This window comes from Medicago truncatula, chromosome 4, assembly GCF_003473485.1.
Source record: "Medicago truncatula cultivar Jemalong A17 chromosome 4, MtrunA17r5.0-ANR, whole genome shotgun sequence".
Classification (NCBI taxonomy): Eukaryota; Viridiplantae; Streptophyta; class Magnoliopsida; order Fabales; family Fabaceae; genus Medicago; species Medicago truncatula.
In genome coordinates this window covers 57,289,504-57,308,720 of record NC_053045.1, presented here as the reverse complement: position 1 = coordinate 57,308,720, position 19,217 = coordinate 57,289,504, and the positions used below count along the sequence as shown (strand labels likewise).

Below are 19,217 nucleotides of genomic sequence, written 5' to 3'. Positions count from 1 at the left end.
AGTTTTTAGGAAACCGGCGGCAGTTAACTGCCGAGGAATACCTCGGTAGTTAACTGCCGAGGAAATCTGAACTTAAACAATTTCGGTAGTTAACTGCCGAGGAAATCTTCATCTAAAAAACATTTCAAAATCATTCTAACAGTATTTTTACACAAAGTTTTAAAATTCATCATAACAGTTCAAATAACAAATAAATATTGGTGCAAATGCACAACTTAATTAAACCAACATTTTTGTACATTAAACAAAGTAAAAAAAGCCCATGAAATTAAAAATAATGTCATCAAAGTAGAAATATACAAATATACAAATATACATAACTCAATGTCATCAAAAGACTAAAACTAAAAAATAAGTCCTAAAAAAGGAAAATAGTACTACTGGTCCTGATCCTGCTGATGGTGCCTCCTCCTCGGCCTATGGGCTCTCCTCCTGGTCAAAATCGACGCGATCTGCTCCCTCATATGGGTCATGGCCTCAAACCACTGCTGAGGGGTCATGCTCATGACCTCCTCCTGGCCTAACTGCGCATCAGCGTAGGCAACAGCGCCACTAACCATGCCATAGGTGTCAGGCGAGCTTCTCGCCTCATACCGCTGCCACTGCTCTGCAATGATCTGCTCTTCATTTGCAGGCCTCGGAAGATCTCCTGGAATAGGTGGCAAGATCTGAGGGTGAGACACCCTAGTGTACCACAGGACATAGCCATCCGCCACCCGCCATGTATCCTCTCCTGCCTGCTCACCCCGAGCGTCCGCCTTAAGCGTGTGAGTGCGGAAGTCGACGAACATCTGCACAATGGAAGGCGGGGGGAGGTCCCTAACATCAGTCGGATGTCTGGGGATGGTCTGCACGTATCCGTACTGCCTCAAAACCCTCTCGGGCAAGTGACGGTACACCCTACGGACGCCGCACATAATCCATCCAGAATACCAGAAAACCTCCTCGAAGTCCTGGATCTCTCTGTGCTCCTCGTACGGCCTCCAGCATACATCATCTAACTGTATACGATCGAGCAGTGACCGATACATGATCCCCTCCCCATGACCCTTCTGGAGCTTCCACCTCGCTGCAACCGGATAACATTTATAACATTTATAAATGCGCCAAAAACCATGCCTGCACAAACCAAACAAATAACATTTATAAATTATTACGCACGGAAAAATATAACAAAAAATAAGAAGTTCACAAAAAAATAAAGTTAACATAAATATAAAATTTCAGTTTTCTTACAGTGAGCAGTGTCACGCTCCCCCCAAGCGCTCTGTGTCCAGGCCTACATGCATCCGCCAACTCGCCGTATAGGTAGGCGAGGGTCATAGCTCCCCAGGAATAATTACGCATCCCTGCGTAGCCGTCCGCCATGGTCGTCAAATATATCAGCTCGATGCGCTTGTTGCTTCTATCGCCAAACAACAAGCATCCGACCAAGTACAGAAGGTAACACCGGACGCAGTATGTCCTGACCCTCTCCAGCTCCTCAACCTCCTCAGGATCCTCCGTACCCGCCAATACGTTGGCCCTACCAAGGTACGAGGTATAGAAGTCCCTCAGCCTGGGGTAGCTAATGTACCCACCGTACTCCTGGTTGCAGATCTTCTCAGCCTCATGCTGGGCCACACCCAGATACGTCATCAGCAGTGCCGCTCCCTCATGCTTGGGCATCTTCTTTCCATGGTCCAACATCCGCCCCTCAATAGGAAGATGCGTGAGACATGCGACATCATCCAATGTCACAGTCATCTCCCCATCGGCATGTGGAAGGTGCTGGTCTCCGGATGCCACCTCTCGCATAAAGTAAGCAGCAGGGCATGAGGCACGGTGGAGTACCCCAAGTAGACCAAATCATGTAGCCCGCTCTGCTGAAGCGCATCCCAAAACCAATTCTCATTCCCGTTAGGGCGTCCGAGAGTGAGAATCTTCGCCCCATGATTAATCGGTTTAAGCACGCGGGTCTTACGAACCTGAAATAATAGAAAAAAAAAATATGGATATAATAATTAAACATAAAAACACATAACAATGTATAACAATGTATATAATAATTAAAAACACATATAAACAAAACAATTAAACATAAAAAATAGAATTAAAAAAATAAACATATAACAGTGTATATAATAATTAAAACAAGGGTTAATAGTGTTTTACCCCCCTGTAATATAGGTCATTTCCGGTTTTCCCCCCTGTAAAATATTTTTTTTGAATTTCATCCTTGTAATTTGAAGATTTTTTGGTTTTGGACCTTCATGGAAAATTTCACTCCCTGTAATTTGAGCAAATTTAGGTTTACCCCCTTGTAATTTGAGAAAATTTCGGTTTACCCCCCGTTAATTTGAGCAAATTTCGGTTTACCCCCTATCATATCTTCGATTTTGTACTGTCAAAATTCATGAAGGTCCAAAACCAAAAATCATCAAATTACAAGGACGAAATTCAAAAAATATATTTTACAGGGGGTAAAACCGGAAATGACCTATATTACAGGGGGGTAAAACACTATTAACCCTTAAAACAAACACACATTTAAAGAAAATAATTAAACATAAAGAAAAAGAATTAAAAAAAACACATATAGAGGTGGATATAATAATAAAAACAAACACACATTTAAAGAAAATATTTTAACATAAAGAAAAACCAATTAAAAAAAACACATATAAAAGTGGATTTAATAATTAAACAAACACACATTTAAATTAAAGAAAATATTTTAACATAAAGAAAAACCAATTAAAAAAAAACACATATAAAAGTGGATTTAATAATTAAACAAACACACATTTAAATTAAAGAAAATATTTTAACATAAAGAAAAAACAATTAAAAAAAATACACTTACATTATTTGAATTATACCAGAGTGGCAACACCACATGACCGGCATAAGTGTGGAGCAAGGACAAGTCAGCCGGTCCACCAGGAAAGGGAGGGTTCGTAGGTAACACCTCCGGTGCAGCAGCTGCTGCAATGTCATCCTCGTCTCCTGCATCCTGCTCATGTGGTATATGATCATGGTCATATCCACCATCCGTCACATCATGATGTACCTGATCCTGATAGTTCAGGTACTCCACCCCAGTCTGGTCAACAACCTGTGACTCCTCAGGCTGTGTGGCCTGAGAGCTTCCTGAGCCATCTCCCCTCCGACCTCTACCCCTCTTTGGGATGTGGGCACTCTGTCTCTCCCTGCGGTGGCTCTGAGTTATGGCACGCCTACCACCAATCATCTTCGAAGGATCAATGGGGTCCTGATCGGCCATATCTACAAAAAATAAAAAATAAAAATTAATATCATTCAACCACTTTATCAACAAACAGTAAACCTAAACAAAACCTACACTTTCACATTCAACCTAAACATAACCTAAACATAACCGCTTTCACATTAAACCACTTTACCAAAATAAAGACATTGATTGAACCTAAACATTATCATACACATTATCATTAACATTCAAACGCAAAAAATCAAATGCATTATCATACACATTCAACCTAAACTAAACATAATTCAATATACACATTCAACCTAATTCAATATACACTTTTTCAATATGCATTCAACTTAATTCAACATACACGTTTTTGAATTACAATCAAGATCGTATCCAATACCTAAACTAACTAAATAATCAATAAAATTGTCATTGACACATTTTATCAAACACTTTGTGTGCAAACTATCAAACATACTCAAAATGTGTTATTTTGCCACCATTCAAAACCACATTATACCCTAACATCATTCAATCATCAATTAAACCAACTACATTCAATTATAAACTACATGCACTCATAAAAAATTCAATTCATACATTAACCCTAACCACATGAAAACTACCAATTTTTTTTAAAAAAAACCTACCCAAACTAACATTATGATAAAAATGAGTCAAGATACTTACTTGTGATTAAATGGAGATGATGCACTTGATTTTGCTGAAAAATCGAATTTGGAGAAGTTTGATGGTTTGGAATGATTTTGAAGAATGAAGCAATACTGGAAAACTGAGTTTCTGCGTTCTGGTTATGTTCAATTTTCCTCGGTAGTAAGCTGCCGCCGGTTCACAACAAACTTCGATAGTTAACTGCGGAAAGGCATTTTCGTATTTTACTCGTGTGGCACAACCATACTATATGGGAACAGCAATTCTCAAAAAGGACGGTTGTTAACTATAACCCGTTGTGCAACGTTAAAAAAAATATATTACCGATAATGGATTAGAATAACTTAAACTAACTTCATTACGACCAGTTTGTTGAACCCTATGAAACAAATGAGTGGATCAAATAAGTAACCAACTTCATCAAATTTAAATGCACTCATGCATGCCATGACATCTCAATTTTCAGTTGAATGAATTTTCTAACTACAAGGTGCTCAACTCAAATACTATTATTTATCTCTCAAAGACACAAAACTAAATGCGACACGCAGTGTAGTCACTAGCATGCGTCCTTGTTTGATCCGGGCCACATCTGAGATAGTATCATTAGCACGTTCCGGTCGAATTTGCCACGCACGCAAACTGTTTGATGAAATGCCTGAACGAGATACAGTTGCTTGGAATGCCATGTTAACTGCCTATTCCCGCCTTGGACTTTACCAACAAACTTTTGATCTCTTCGATAGCATGAGGAGAATATCCGATTCCAAACCCGATAATTTCTCTTACTCTGCAGCCATCAATTCATGTGCCGGTGCATCTGATATTCGTTTTGGAACAAAACTTCATTCTTTGGTTGTTGTTTCAGGGTATCAGTCTTCTCTTCCTGTCGCTAACGCGCTCATTGATATGTATGGAAAGTGTTTCAATCCTAATGATGCAAGAAAAGTGTTTGATGAGATGAATTATAGTAATGAAGTGACATGGTGTTCACTTCTGTTTGCTTATGCAAACACTTGTAGGTTTGATATGGCTTTTGAAATTTTTCGTAGTATGCCTGAAAAGGTTGAGATTGCTTGGAATATAATTATTGCGGCCCATGCTCGTTGTGGTGAAGTTGAAGCATGCTTGCATTTGTTTAAAGAGATGTGTGAGAATTTGTATCAGCCAGATCAATGGACTTTCAGTGCTCTAATGAGTGCTTGTACTGAGTCGATGGAATCGTTACATGGCTGTATGATGCATTGTTTTGTGATTAAATCTGGTTGGAGTACTGCTATGGAGGTAAATAACTCAATTGTAAGCTTTTATGCTAAATTAGAATGTCATGGTGATGCTGTGAAGGTGTTTAACTCTGGTGGTGCTTTTAATCAAGTGTCTTGGAACGCAATCATTGATGCGCATATGAAAGTGGGGGATACCCAGAAAGCTCTTCTTGCTTTCCAGCAAGCCCCGGAGAAAAATATTGTATCTTGGACTTCTATGATTGTTGGGTATACGAGAAATGGGAATGGAGATTTAGCTTTAAGTTTGTTTTTAGACATGAAAAGGAACTCTTTCCAGCTTGATGATTTAGTAGCTGGAGCGGTCCTTCATGCTTGTGCTAGCTTGGCAATCTTAGTTCATGGAAAAATGGTCCACAGTTGCATAATTCATCTTGGTTTAGACAAGTATTTATTTGTTGGCAATAGCTTGATTAATATGTATGCTAAGTGCGGTGACATAGAAGGTTCAAAGCTCGCTTTACGTGGCATTAATGACAAGGACCTGGTTTCCTGGAATTCAATGTTGTTTGCATTTGGACTAAATGGGAGGGGTAATGAAGCTATATGCATGTTCAGAGAAATGGTGGCATCTGGTGTAAGACCTGATGAAGTAACCTTCACAGGGCTGCTAATGACTTGCAGCCATTTGGGGCTTATTGATGAAGGCTTTGCTTTCTTTCAATCAATGAGTTTGGAATATGGACTTGTCCAAGGAATGGATCATGTGGCATGCATGGTGGATATGCTTGGTCGAGGCGGATATGTAGCCGAAGCTCAAAGTTTAGCTAGGAAGTATTCAAAGACAAGTAGAGATAAGACCAACTCATGTGAGGTTCTACTTGGTGCATGCCATGCACATGGTGATTTGGGAACAGGGAGCTCTGTGGGAGAATATGTAAAGAATTTAGAGCCTAAGAAAGAGGTTGGTTATGTATTGTTGTCAAATATGTATTGTGCAAGTGGGAAGTGGAAGGAGGCAGAGATGGTAAGAAAGGAAATGATGGACCAAGGGGTGAAGAAAGTGCCTGGCTGTAGTTGGATTGAGATAAGAAATGTGGTGACTGCATTTGTATCAGGAAATAATTTATATCCTTGCATGGCTGATATATCTAAGATACTATACTTCCTTGAATTAGAAATGAGACACACACGGCCCATTAATTTTGATATTGAATGATCTTTTATAAACCAGAGATGCATTTATGTGAAATAATTTTTATTTTTTTTTACAAAAACAAAACAATATTCATTTATGTGAAACAACTTTATTCCTTAGTTTTTCCATGTATTTCATTTATGTGAAACAACTTTATTCCTTAGTTTTTCCATGTATTATTGAATTGCATGTAAGTTGTAAAAGGTAAAAAGTAATAAAAATACAAATAAATATATATGGTGTCACATACGGCATCTCTTTTTTTATTTTCAAATAACTACTAATTTTTCAAGGTATACAGCATGATTGTGTCGTCATATGCTAATTTAGCGGTGGAGGATATTTGTTGGACACCACCAGTGATGGGCTGGGTTAGTCTTAACATCGACAACACTTCTAAGGGTAACTTGAGTGCAACTTGTGGAAGGTATATTGTGCGGAAATAATGGCGAATGAATTTGTGGTTTCTCTAAAAATATACTCCCTCCATTCCCTTTCTTTTGATGTTTTAGCTATTGGCACAAGTTTTAAAGAGTAATTAAAGTATATAAATATTTGTGTGATTTTTACTAAAATGTCCTTATTTATCATTAAAAACCAAAGGTTACAACTACTTTAATAGTTTATGGTGTTTTCCAACAAGGTAAAATTGAGAAAACAATAATAAATTCACTAAAACATCAAAAATTTTGGAATATAGTTGAAGTTCTGAAACATCAAAAGAAAATGAATGGAGTATGGTGTTGTAATGCATTTGTAGTGGAACTTTGGGGAGTCTTTGAAGGATTGAAGTTTGTTTGGGAGCGTGGCTTCAAAAGAGTGGAGCTTCATGTTGATTTGAGTTTGATTGTATTGTTAGTTAGATCAACTCTAATAAGTGTAGAGCAGTGCTGGTTGTACTTTGCTTCAAAACCTTGACTGACTTCTTATAATGGATTGAGGTTCTTGTGAACATATTTATAGAGAAGCGAATTTTTGTGAGGATGATTTGACTAATATCGTGTGTGTTGGTGATGATTTACTATGACGAGTGTTCTACTCATATTGAATCTTTGTTAAATAGTTGATTGTAGTGGAGTTGTTACTCCGCGTTTCGTTAAGGTTGAATCTTTTCCTTTTTTGAGCTTCGACCCCCTTTTTCTTAAAAAACAATTAAAAACTGTTGATAAAGGCTCACAATACACCATGTTTAACCATCATGGATCCTCTAAAGTACACGATGCAACTGTATACAAATGTACTTAGATCTGACAACATTAAAACGACTGAAACGTGGTATAGTTGCAACAACGGTGCCCCATCCTAACATGATTTATAATTGTTTTTTTAACTTAAAGTGTCAATTAGTTATATCATAAAGTGGTAAATTTTTGAAAAATTATAGTATTGAATTTTAAGATATGAAAAATCATTTTGGCACAGATACACTAATTTAACAATTTCAATATAATCTTTGACAGAATTTAAAGTTATTCTTGATAAATATATCGATTCAGCGAAATACATTTGACTTCTCTTCAAACAATTAATTTCCATCACATCATTTCCACATATAGTCATGAACATGCCATAAGAAATTACAGAATCTAACTAATCAACATTGTAGCCGCAATTAATTGATGTACATATATGATCCGAAGATCAATAAGTGCACAAATTTAAAATTTAGGACAGACATGAAAAAAAAGCAAGACATGCAACACAATGGAACCTGAAACGCTAAGAATAGCCACAACAGAAAAAAGAAAACCAGCATCAGGAAAAAAAAAAGGTAGCAGAAAAACACCAACAAATGAAAACTAGCTTTGGATCTACAGTATAATAGAACATTACCTTTCGAAACAATTTCCACTCATAAAGTAAACCACGTGACATTTTTAGTCTATTCAACCCCCATCTCCACAAGTTTAATTACTCCAACTCTAAAAATTTACACACATATATGAACTCTATCTAGCTGACACAATTTGTGCTTGTGCCTTTTCTCTTTTTCTTTTTCCTTTATAAGCCTAATTTTGTTTTCCAAAATAGTTTCAAGCTTAGGAGACCAACTCTGATTCATAGATTTCACAAGCATTTCATAATGTTTATTCAACTCAGGAGTACCAAAAAGGAAACTACTTTTACATGTTGGATACATCGTTATGGAGTGACAGAGATGTGAAGTCACACATAAAATTTAAGTTGGGTTGATAAAATGTTCATATCAATTGTCATCAATAAATTACATATTAGGCATGAGATCTTTGAATTGTTTTGTTGTTAGAAGTTGTGAGAATGTCGGATAATTGATCCTTTGTGGATACATGAGAGACACTTAAAGCTCTAAATTGGACTTGTTCCCGAACAAAATGATAGTCAATAGAGATATGTTTCATCATGGAATGAAATACAAAATTTAGCATAAATAAGTTGATCTTATATTTTCGCATTGAGTCCTTTAGGGACCCATAATTCTTTGATCGTGTTTCTACTTCCATGTATCGTTCTTTAGCGTACAATCAAGCTACTGATCTTTGCTTCGTGGATGTCCACGAGTTAAGATTTGCCACCAAAAAGTATTGAGTTTGATGAGGTTGATGTTCTACGATATTCATTACCACGTCAATATGCACCAGTGTGTAAGCAAGTGAGTTGAGAGAGGTTGGTTTGATTAGGAGAGTAACCAAACTTTTAACAGTGAGCTTTTCCTTTATAGGCAACATGGACAAAAGTTACCAGAGATGAATGTTCGTATATATAGTCAATCAACAAGTCTAGGAGTGCATTAAATTTTAATTGGATTTTCATGAACACAAATTATAGCAAACATTTATTTTGAATCAATGTTGTAAAGCTATTTGAGATTGATACCATAAACAAACAAAGAAACACACAAATGTTTGTGATGATTTTCATTGACCTTTGACACGTTACATATATAGAGAAAATATAGAAGCAATTATTAGAATAAAATCATACAATTAGTGAAAAATGTTTCACATTAACTGTTTCTATTATTTAGCCTAAGAATGACAAATACCATTTAACCAGGTTACAAGGATGGCAACATGGTTATGCAGTCGTGCCGCATGATAATCCTACACGCTTAATACAGCACATTATGTCATGGATTGTATTGGTGTAACAAATGAGATACATCTACATACTAAACTATATCCAAGATGTTTTTCTCAATACTATGATAGGAAATATCACCCATCAAAATGTCATAGCAACATCTACATTTGGTTTAATGAAAAAGTATTAGTAATAACTTACAAAGAAAAACTTGATCGTAATAATTATGATATCTAAAATAGACTAACGAATAGTAATTCTTTTGATTGTAAAACATTCATGTATATTAATGAGATTTGGCCATCAACATAACAATTCAATAATGTAAAAAGATGTATGTTGCATTATCTTATATAACCATTATATAAATCTCATAAATCCACATGGATAAGGACATTATTTTTTAAATGGCAATGCCTATTTGAATATCATATTCATCCAATAATAAAATGAGCGTTAAAAGAAAGTGTCGGACTAAACAATGGGTCTTTGGTATTTATGATTTTGGGCCAAACGGGCTTGGATGATAAGATGAAGATTTGAGCAAGAATTCTGCTCTTTATCCAACAAAAAATGCTAATTCCCAACTGAAATGACTATAATTCCCCTACATGAGTTAACTCACGAAGAGATTTACACCAGCACTAGTTAATTCATACAGGGGTATTTTTGGAATTTTAGTTTGGAATGAGCAAAATGTGTTGGGTAAAGAGCAGAATTCTTTGAACAATATTTAAAGGAAAGGAAATTGTGCAGTTTTCTGTCATTTTCACAAGTCAGAAACTTGGTCTCCACTTCAATTTCTCTTCTTCATCGCTACCAGTTACTGCCAAGGTTCCATTTTTTCTCTATTCATTTTCACTCTATGCTGTTTTCCCTTTCGATCCTCTCTATTCTAAATTCTGCTTTTCTGTTTTGCTTATTTTTTTTGTTTCACAGCTTAACGAAATTTAGGGTTCTTAATTTTTACTCTGTAATTTATGCATGTTGAGTTTTTTTGAGTGCATTACCTTAGATGGTGATGAATATAATATATTTTGGTTCATGAATGAAATGCTACCGTTTTATTATTTTTTTTGAGATTTTTCGGTCATGTTTTTTTGTTTCTTTTGCTTAATTTTTAGTTTTGCCGAGGTTTATTTTGAAATGAATTAGGGTTTTTGTCATTTGATTTAAACTTTGTTTTGGTCTGGAGTTTGAAGAATGTGTGTTGGTGTGTTGACCCTTTTGATGATGATGTGAATTAGATTGTAAAATGGTTTTTATTTGTTTGATTGTTTTTGAAAATGGTCTTAGTTTGTTTGACTGCTTTTGATGTAGTTGTTGGAATAGGGGTTTTTTGGTGGCGGATTTTGTTGTTCGATTGAACCATTTTTTTCTTACATGCATTGGGCTGTTTCGAACAATTGAATTTGGTGGTTTATGTACTGCCTGAAAGTAAAGGAGTGAATTGTGGAGGAGGGGAGGTGGAAAATTTAGGGTTTGTTTTTACGCTGCGAAATAATTTTTTTGTTTTTATTTTCTTGAGTATGTGTTTATAGGGTCTGTTTACTTTGCAAAAATATGTCTTTGATGAAACTCTAGTCAGGGACGGTGCATTTTTTTTATTTTTTTTTAAGAAACAGGGACAGTGCATTAAATAATAGAGAAAAGATGAAATGCTAGTTAGGGGTTGGGAAGATGGAATTTCAAGGGGTATTTAATTGTGGGAAATGAGTGAAGAAGGGAATAGGGTTGAAATTCGGAGTTCTGAACTTATGTGTTGGAAATTTGTGTTTGTTTGTTACCATAACTATGAGCATGTTTATTGTTTTTGGCATGAAGGAATAATACATACTGTATTGTATTATTCTGTTTCTAGAAGGATTTGGCATTGGCTTCGTAGGTGTCCTTTGCCTGTGATTTGTAGCTGTGGTTTTAAGTTTTTTTTTTTGTTCCAATGTTGTATGCTGAAGTTTGAAGGCTGAAAATAGTGAACGTTCCTTTGAGTTTCTTGTTCAAGGTTGTTGTGTATAAGGGTTGGATTGTATTGTGAATATTTTTTTTTTTTTATTAATGTACTGGGAAATGATTAGCCAGATTCAGTTTTGTAATTTTTTTAAATTTCCGTGACAAATTTTGGAACTGGATTTTGTCTAAGGGGACAGTTTGGTGGATATGCTTTCTGGTTTCATTCATGTGTGCAAGGTTTTCAAAAAGTAAAGGGATCCTTATTTTCACCTTTTGTATTCATTTTGATTGGTTTGAGTCTAACAAGTTAACACACACACAACAGATGGGTCTGCTTATAATTTGTGTCAGAGGCTTCTATTATTGATTGTACTATTCTTTTTTGGTTGGATTCAAGTGTCCAATCCATCTATGCTGATATAATGATTTTATGATTGGGATTATGTTTTAATATCAAAAGTTTTTCTACGGTTCACTCATTATTTCAAGATTTGAATTGACCAATGCAGGGCAGATGTAAATTTGAAGGCTGTATATCTTTTGGGAGACTGGTGGAGGTGGGGTGTTGGAAGGTATGTTCACTCTGCTTTTTAATTTGGTTAAGTTGGTTCTTGGAGCAGTCAAATTAAATTTATATTTTTTTGGCAGTGCACTTGGATACATCCCTCACTTTACGGTTTTAAGATTTGGATCATTGATGGACTGCAACAAAGAAGAGGCCTTAAGGGCCAAGGAAATCGCGGAAAAGAAGATGGAAAACAGGGATTTTGCGGGAGCTCGTAAATTTGCTCTTAAGGCTCAGCGTCTGTATCCTGTTTTGGAAAATATAGCTCAAATGCTTGTTGTTTGTGATGTGCACTGCTCTGCTGAGCAGAAAGTATTTGGTGATGAGATCAATTGGTATGGAATTCTTCAGCTAGAACGTACAGCTGGTGATGCAATGATTAAGAAGCAGTTCCGAAAGTTTGCTCTTCAACTTCATCCTGATAAAAACAAGTTTGCCGGTGCTGAAGCTGCATTTAAGCTGATTGGAGAAGCTCAAAGAGTGCTTTCAGACAGAGAAAAACGAACTAGGTATGACATGAAGCTTAATGTGAACAAAACTGCTATGCCGCCGCGTTCTAATCAACCGAAGGTTCCTACGAATTTCAATTCTGCAACGAAAAACAATGTCAGGACCAATTTTACAAACTCGAACACCCAGCAGCCTCCACAGCAGCAAAATAAGCAGCCTCCGCAGCAGCAGAACGGTGTGCGCCGTACTTTCTGGACTGCCTGCCCATTTTGTTCCGTGAAGTATGAGTACTACAGAGAAATTTTGAATAAATCTCTTCGCTGTCAACAATGCCATAGGCTCTTCGTTGCATATATTCTGGATATGCAAGGTACATCACCAACAACTAACCCAAGTCAGCAAGCTTCCAAGGCGAATGTTGGATCTCAAGGCAACTCGCATGCTGAGAAGTCCAATACAAAGCCGTTCAAGAAAAAAGGCCCTGTTGGTGTCTCTAGAAAGCCAGATGTGAAGAGAAAGAGGAATCAAGTGGAAGAATTTAGTCAAAGCTCTGATTCTACAAGCAGCAGTGATTCTGAAGATGAAACAGTTGCTGGTAAGAATGGTTTTCCAGGTGTAGGAAACCATTCAACTGAGCAGCCACGTAGATCTGTGCGACAGAAGCATAATGTTTCCTACAGTGATAACATGAATGGCACTGACAATGACTTGTTACGACCTTCAAAAAGGGGTCAGGAGAATGGATCACATTGTGGTGATGGTCGAAGTTACAGGGAGACTGCTAAAACAAATGATCAGAATGGTTTAGCAGCTGATCCAAAAAATGAACATGAAAAGGTAAAACAGAAACAGGAGGAAAAGATAAGGGCAGGCGGAAAAGAAGCTGCGGAAGGGTCAAAGCAGATGGATAAAACTTTTGAGCATTCTTCTCCAGGTTCAACCTCCAAGACATCAAATTGTCCAAATGCTTATGTTTATCCTGATGCAGAGTTCAGTGATTTTGACAAGGACAGAAAAAAAGAATGTTTTGCACCTGGGCAGATTTGGGCTATCTATGATTCAATAGATGGCATGCCTAGATTCTACGCGTTAATTAGAAAAGTGCTCTCTCCTGGATTTCAGTTGCAGGCAACATGGCTTGAACCACGTCCAGATGACAATGATGAAATCAAATGGGTAGATGAGGAATTGCCTGTTGCTTGTGGGAAATTTAAACTTTGTAACACTGAAATCATTGAAGATCATCTGACGTTTTCTCATCTGGTTATGTTCAAAAGGAATGGCCGCAATACTTTTCAAGTGTATCCTAGAAAAGGAGAAACTTGGGCTCTTTTCAAAAATTGGGATATCACATGGTACAAGGATGAGGAATCTCACAGGCAGTATGAATACGAGTTTGTTGAAATCTTGTCAGATTATGTTGAAGGTGAGGGTGTACATGTTGCATACTTAGGTAAGTTGAAAGGTTTTGTAAGCATCTTCATTCAAATTATGAAAGAAGATAACCAGCCATTTCAAATTCCATCCGCGGAGTTATTTAGATTCTCTCACAGGATTCCATCTTTCAAAATGACTGGTCAGGAAGGAGTAGATGTTCATTTAGGATATTTAGAATTTGATCCTGCATCTTTACCAATGAATCTTGAAGAGATTGCTGTTACTCAAAATTTGGATATGAGGACTGGACATAGTTCATGTGGCAGCGAGAATGCAAGGACTTCAAAAAGATCAAAACCCTCGATGTCACCTGAAGATATTGTATCCACTCCCAAGGTCAAAGTTGACACAAGCAATTTGACTGATGTAAAGGATTCTCTTGATGATATGGATGACTGCCATGCTTCAGCTTCAACCCCAGAAGCTTTTGAAATTCCAGATGCTCAATTCTTCAACTTTGAAACTGGGAGGTCCCTTGATAAGTTCCAGGTTGGTCAAATATGGGCATTTTACAGTGATGAGGATGGAATGCCGAAATACTATGGTCAGATTAAAAAAGTTGTCACTAGTCCTACTATTGAATTGCATGTTTATTGGCTTGCTTGCTGCTGGCTGCCAGAGAATACCACTAAATGGGAAGATGACGGCATGCTTACTTCCTGTGGCAGATTTAAAGTCATCAAAACAAAAGATTTTCTCTCTATTTACAGTAACCTGTCTTGTATTTCACATCAAGTACAAGCTGATCCTATTGGCAAGAATTACACAATATATCCGAGGAAAGGGGAAGTATGGGCTCTATATAGGAAATGGTCAAATAAAATCAAGTGTTCTGACCTTAAAAATTGGGACTATGACATAGTGGAAGTTCTTGAAGTAGCTGATTTGTTTATAGAGACTTCAATTTTGGAGCATGTTACTGGTTTTAGTTCTGTTTTCAGGGGAAAGTCAATAGAAGGTTCTTCAGGCAACTTGAGAATACCAAAAAAAGAATTGCTTAGGTTCTCTCACCAAATTCCAGCTTTCAAACTAACAGAAGAGCATGGCGATCTGAGAGGCTTCTGGGAACTTGATCCGGGTGCGCTACCGCCTTCATTCCTATGGCCTTAGATGAAAGCTTGGTGAGTAAGAAGCTATGGCGACTGATATCCTTTAAATTTGCTTGACTGATAATTTTTTCTTTGGGAGACTTGGCTTTTTGTAATTACATGAAACTAGTTTCTGCCTGATATGATAGCCCGGTGTAACATTTTGGTATTGTTCCGGCCAGCTCTTGAAGGAAAAATTGGCATTGTTGTGCCGGTTCTTGGTTGCATCCGTGGCTTTGGTTCTAGTTCATTTGAATCCCAGTTATATTGTGAATAGTCTAGTATTGGGCTATAAACTAAGACAGGAACTGAGAGTTTACAACCATTATCTATTTTATTATTTTCTATGGAATCTTTCTCTTGCATGTGTGTATGACCGTAGACTTGAGTAGCCATGACGAAGATAATCTCTTTTTATCCCCTCTCACTTCTTTCATGTATCTTTTTCAATGTGATTTTATGAAGTTTTTGAAATATAGTAACTACACCATGGCTGCTTAGCATGTTACAATCACTATTTTTACCATCATGGATGATCCAGGAAAATAAAGGGTTATAAGTTTTATTTGTCACTTATTTGCAATTTTTACATCCCCTCTATTTTTTCTTTCAATGAACAGACTTCTTAAAACATTCATCTCAACGTCCTTGTAAAATCAACATCAGTCTTTTTACTTTTTTCCATTGAAGTAGTTTAATGGTATTTGTCCAACATAATTGTTGAGCCATTTTAGTTTTTACAAAACTTTTAATCACAACGTAAAAATTTAGGCAAGGCAACTCTGCAGTTTTCAGATTATAATAAAATGAAAAGGCCCTTTGCAGCTGCTATCAATTGTTGAACTAGAAAATGATCAATTGTTTTTAAACTCGCAAAATCAATTGATGCGCATCAACTTAATTGTTGTCTCTTCCATCTATTTAGCAATTTGGATGAATTCATACTACTGGCCAACCAATAGTGATTCTGTGTCAAATTAGTTGACCCAATTAGTATTTTAATAAGACTGGAGAGCAGGATCAGTTGTAAAGAAGAAGATGACATTCGAACCATAAAAAAAGAAAGAGGGAGAAACTCCATCTGGTCTTTAATCGTAAGCAAAAATATGCCAAACAAAGTTGATGAATATGGTTAAAATTTGGACAAAATAGATTGTGATAAAGGAAAATCATATGCACAAAATAGATTGTGAGTTTCCTTAAAAAAAAATTGTGAGTTGATAATTTTTGGGTTAATCACGGATTGAAATTTAGTGACTTTAAGGAGAGAAAGTCACGTTGACTTTAGTGTAGGTTAATATGTTTTACGAGAGAGAAAAATGAAAGAAAAATATTGTCTAATGTATAGTATTGCACCATGCACAAGTTTATTTTCAATTATTGAATCATTAAATCTCATCATATTTCACAAATATCTACATGGTGTGATTTGGTTGGATACATGCGTAAAATTATTTTGCACGCATACAAATTAAAACCTTAACTTAAACCTCATGAAAAGTTAATTACGTTTTCTATTTTTCAAATTTGTAATCAATAAAATCTTTAATCTAAATAATCCCAAAAAATTACATTTTATGCATCACTCATGACAAGAGCTAACTGAATTATTTTCCAGCCAAAAAAATAATAATTTATTTGTTTCATCATGGAATGTATAGAATTCGTTACAGATTTTCATCACGCAGGGCATTTGGTCTAGTGGTATGATTCTCGCTTTGGGTGCGAGAGGTCCGGAGTTCGATTCTCCGAATGCCCCATTTTCGTTTTAAATTATCATTTTTACCACTGAAGTGAGCATATATATAGATTGTCATGAAATTCTTAACTACCTGAAGGAAAATTATGAGTTACAACCTGCTTCAATTATACCATTAGTTTTGGAATTTTTTTAACTTACTTTTCATACTTCTAAATATAATTAATCAGCATGTTTATCACATGAACCTAAAATCTTACCTTTTGAGTTGAGTTCAAACTACGGGTGTGTTTGGTTTGCAAAACAGCAAGTACTGGACAGAACAGTATAAGATAGAACAGTACAACACAAGGCAGAACAGCACAGGACAAATTTTTTATGGCATTGAGTAATTTTTTGTTTTATACGATTTTTGATGGACAAAATGTTATTTTGGTTTTTAGACAACTTGTACGTGGGATAAAAAGTTGTGTTGTGGTTTGGTGAGGGACAAAAATATGAGTTTTTGTCGTGTCCCTTGCATCCAGTTTGTCTTGTACCTGAAACAGTTTTACAAATTAAACACTGGATAACTAAAGTTGTTCTGTTCTGTCCTTCATTTTTTAGCAAATCAAACGCAGTGTCTCATCACAATTCTGATTGACACAAAAGTCCGAGTAACTGTTTTTATAAAACCTAATTTATCGTTTATTCAACAACGATCAAACTATTGAGATGCAAACCGATCTATTTATACCATTCAATTATTGATACCACACATGACAGTGATAGTAGTGTTGGAGAGTGTTCAGTATGGTGGGTGATAGTGGTAGAGGGTGTTGTTTGTAGGTGATAGATAAGGTAATATTTGGACAATGTAAACAACTATCAGCATGGAGAGGGAGAGAAAATGAACAAAAAGTGGATTTATGAACAATGTGAGAAAGACAAAAATTCTTATCATATTTAAACAAAAAAAAAAATTAATAGATAAGATAGGATCCACAAATTAATTGAGAAAAAAACAAAAATTCCTTTTCTATGCGTGCGCTACAGATTTTCCGATAGAGATGAATCACTATTAAGCGGTGGTGAAAACTTTGTACCAATATTATGGTGACAAAAGATGGTCTTTCCTTTTTTCTTAAAAATAAAAATAAAATTGTCTTTCCTTTTCAATTTAGGCATGGGTTAAATTTAATATCGCTTAATTATATCAAAATAATGGGCTCAATCCCTAAGTTAGTTTATAATTGTAAATTTCACCATAATTTAATGCAATTAGGCATTTTATTTGATGGTTTGATATTATTTAGAGTAATTTACACCTTCAAGAGAAATTTGAATTCATGCCTCTTATTAAATTATATACGTTCCTCCCTTAAGAAGAAAATATTATAAAGTAAACCATATTCTCATTCCTTCCTTGAGAGATGTTTGAATTACAATTTTCTTCAGTAAAAATTAAATATGTATCGCATTTTAATATATTATAACCTAAATAATTTTTTTTTTTTATATCAATAATAAACTTTAAGCCACAATTTAAGAAAAAAAGTTTTTCCTTTATCATTTCAAATGTCAATGTTAATTACTTCTAAACAATTGTTTGCTCTAAATTTATCCAATTAAGTGAAATAAAAAAGAAACAAAATAAAAGAGGGTGACTTTTTTTGACAAGATAAGAAAGTAATTTTTTACAAACGAATCATTTAAAATTAAAATAAATTTAAAAATTGCAACGTTAATATTTCAACTTTCCGAAACCAGTACTATAAAAAAGAAAACACAAAAAATTAAAGAAAGAAGAAAAAGAGAAACTTTTCTGGAGATATTTTCATTTTAACCAATGTAAACAACTTTCCTCACAATTTCAACACAATAATTTCTGAAATCCTTTTCATTTTTTATTTGCATGGCATTGTCACATTCATATTTCAACGTTTCAATTCAATGGCAAAGAACAAAAAAGTTGAACAAAACAAATTAATAACTGTGGAATACAAGGTTTCAATGCATTGTAACGCTTGCGAAAGAAACGTTGTAAAAGCCATATCTAAGTGTAAAGGTATTGATTCCATGTCTTGTCTCTTTTGACCATGTTTTTTTTTATTTGACCCTATAATGTAACAATTACATAAACATAGTATAGCATTTATTATAATTGTGTAACCATTTTTTTTTGGTTAATTAGGAGTGGAAAAGTTCATTACTGACATGAACAAACACATAGTGGTGGTAACGGGTCGAATTGATTCAAAAAAAGTATTGAAGAAATTAAAAAAGAAGATAGGAAAAAAAGTGGAGATTTTGTCCACCAAAGATGAAGAGTCAAATGATGAATCTCATGAAGAGAGGCTTGTCATAATGCCACCATTTGTGCTTGAAAATGATTGTTGCATTAAAACTGAAGATTTGATGATATTTAGTGATGAAAACCCAAATGCATGTGCATTAATGTAGTAGTCCATTTTTATTAATTAGTAGTATTTATTGATTGATTATGGTGCATGTGTTATGTCAAGCTTTTGCTTGTAATTAATTTTGGATAAGAGTAAGACATTGATTAATGAAGTTTTGTTAATCTACAATATTTGGTTCATTGAATTGTGATGAGTCCTTTTTCTCCATTGAGATTAATGGAACCTATAACGTATCAAGAAGTAGTTGAAGGAT

At 35.4% G+C, this 19,217-nt stretch overlaps 4 protein-coding genes and 1 non-coding gene across 5 annotated transcripts; 4 read left to right on the top strand and 1 right to left on the bottom strand.

Moving 5' to 3' along the window:
* Positions 1-108: 108 nt before the first annotated feature.
* LOC112420955 (protein MAIN-LIKE 2-like) lies at positions 109-1,936 on the bottom strand. Its single transcript, XM_024780806.2, has 3 exons — positions 1,237-1,936; positions 1,106-1,119; positions 109-112 (listed from the first exon to the last, which is right to left on the bottom strand). Exons 1-3 carry the CDS (start codon positions 1,795-1,797, stop codon positions 109-111), a joined length of 579 nt encoding a protein of 192 aa, XP_024636574.1. The 5' UTR covers positions 1,798-1,936.
* Positions 1,937-4,230: 2,294 nt separating this feature from the next.
* LOC11406920 (pentatricopeptide repeat-containing protein At2g36980, mitochondrial) lies at positions 4,231-6,429 on the top strand. The gene has a single exon (XM_003609525.4). The coding sequence runs from the start codon at positions 4,457-4,459 to the stop codon at positions 6,332-6,334; it is 1,878 nt and encodes a 625-aa protein (XP_003609573.2). The 5' UTR covers positions 4,231-4,456; the 3' UTR covers positions 6,335-6,429.
* Positions 6,430-10,070: 3,641 nt separating this feature from the next.
* On the top strand, positions 10,071-15,290 carry LOC11408465 (uncharacterized). The gene is made up of 3 exons (XM_003609522.4): positions 10,071-10,207; positions 11,833-11,895; positions 11,972-15,290. The coding sequence occupies exon 3, from the start codon at positions 12,021-12,023 to the stop codon at positions 14,883-14,885; it is 2,865 nt and encodes a 954-aa protein (XP_003609570.3). The 5' UTR covers positions 10,071-10,207; positions 11,833-11,895; positions 11,972-12,020; the 3' UTR covers positions 14,886-15,290.
* A 1,260-nt stretch (positions 15,291-16,550) lies between these two features.
* On the top strand, positions 16,551-16,622 carry TRNAP-UGG (transfer RNA proline (anticodon UGG)). The gene has a single exon. It is a non-coding gene; the product is annotated as a tRNA-Pro (tRNA).
* A 1,872-nt stretch (positions 16,623-18,494) lies between these two features.
* LOC11411740 (heavy metal-associated isoprenylated plant protein 19) lies at positions 18,495-19,004 on the top strand. Its single transcript, XM_003609521.1, has 2 exons — positions 18,495-18,609; positions 18,736-19,004. The coding sequence occupies exons 1-2, from the start codon at positions 18,495-18,497 to the stop codon at positions 19,002-19,004; spliced, it is 384 nt and encodes a 127-aa protein (XP_003609569.1).
* Positions 19,005-19,217: the final 213 nt, after the last annotated feature.

Excerpts from the sequence above, each read along its gene's own strand:
- LOC112420955 (XM_024780806.2), bottom strand. The coding sequence starts at position 1,797 with ATGCGAGAGGTGGCATCCGGAGACCAGCACCTTCCACATGCCGATGGG.
- LOC11406920 (XM_003609525.4), top strand. The coding sequence starts at position 4,457 with ATGCGTCCTTGTTTGATCCGGGCCACATCTGAGATAGTATCATTAGCA.
- LOC11408465 (XM_003609522.4), top strand. The coding sequence starts at position 12,021 with ATGGACTGCAACAAAGAAGAGGCCTTAAGGGCCAAGGAAATCGCGGAA.
- LOC11411740 (XM_003609521.1), top strand. The coding sequence starts at position 18,495 with ATGGCAAAGAACAAAAAAGTTGAACAAAACAAATTAATAACTGTGGAA. Across the intron at positions 18,610-18,735 it reads AGCCATATCTAAGTGTAAAG|GAGTGGAAAAGTTCATTACT; the intron begins GTATTGATTCCA and ends TTGGTTAATTAG.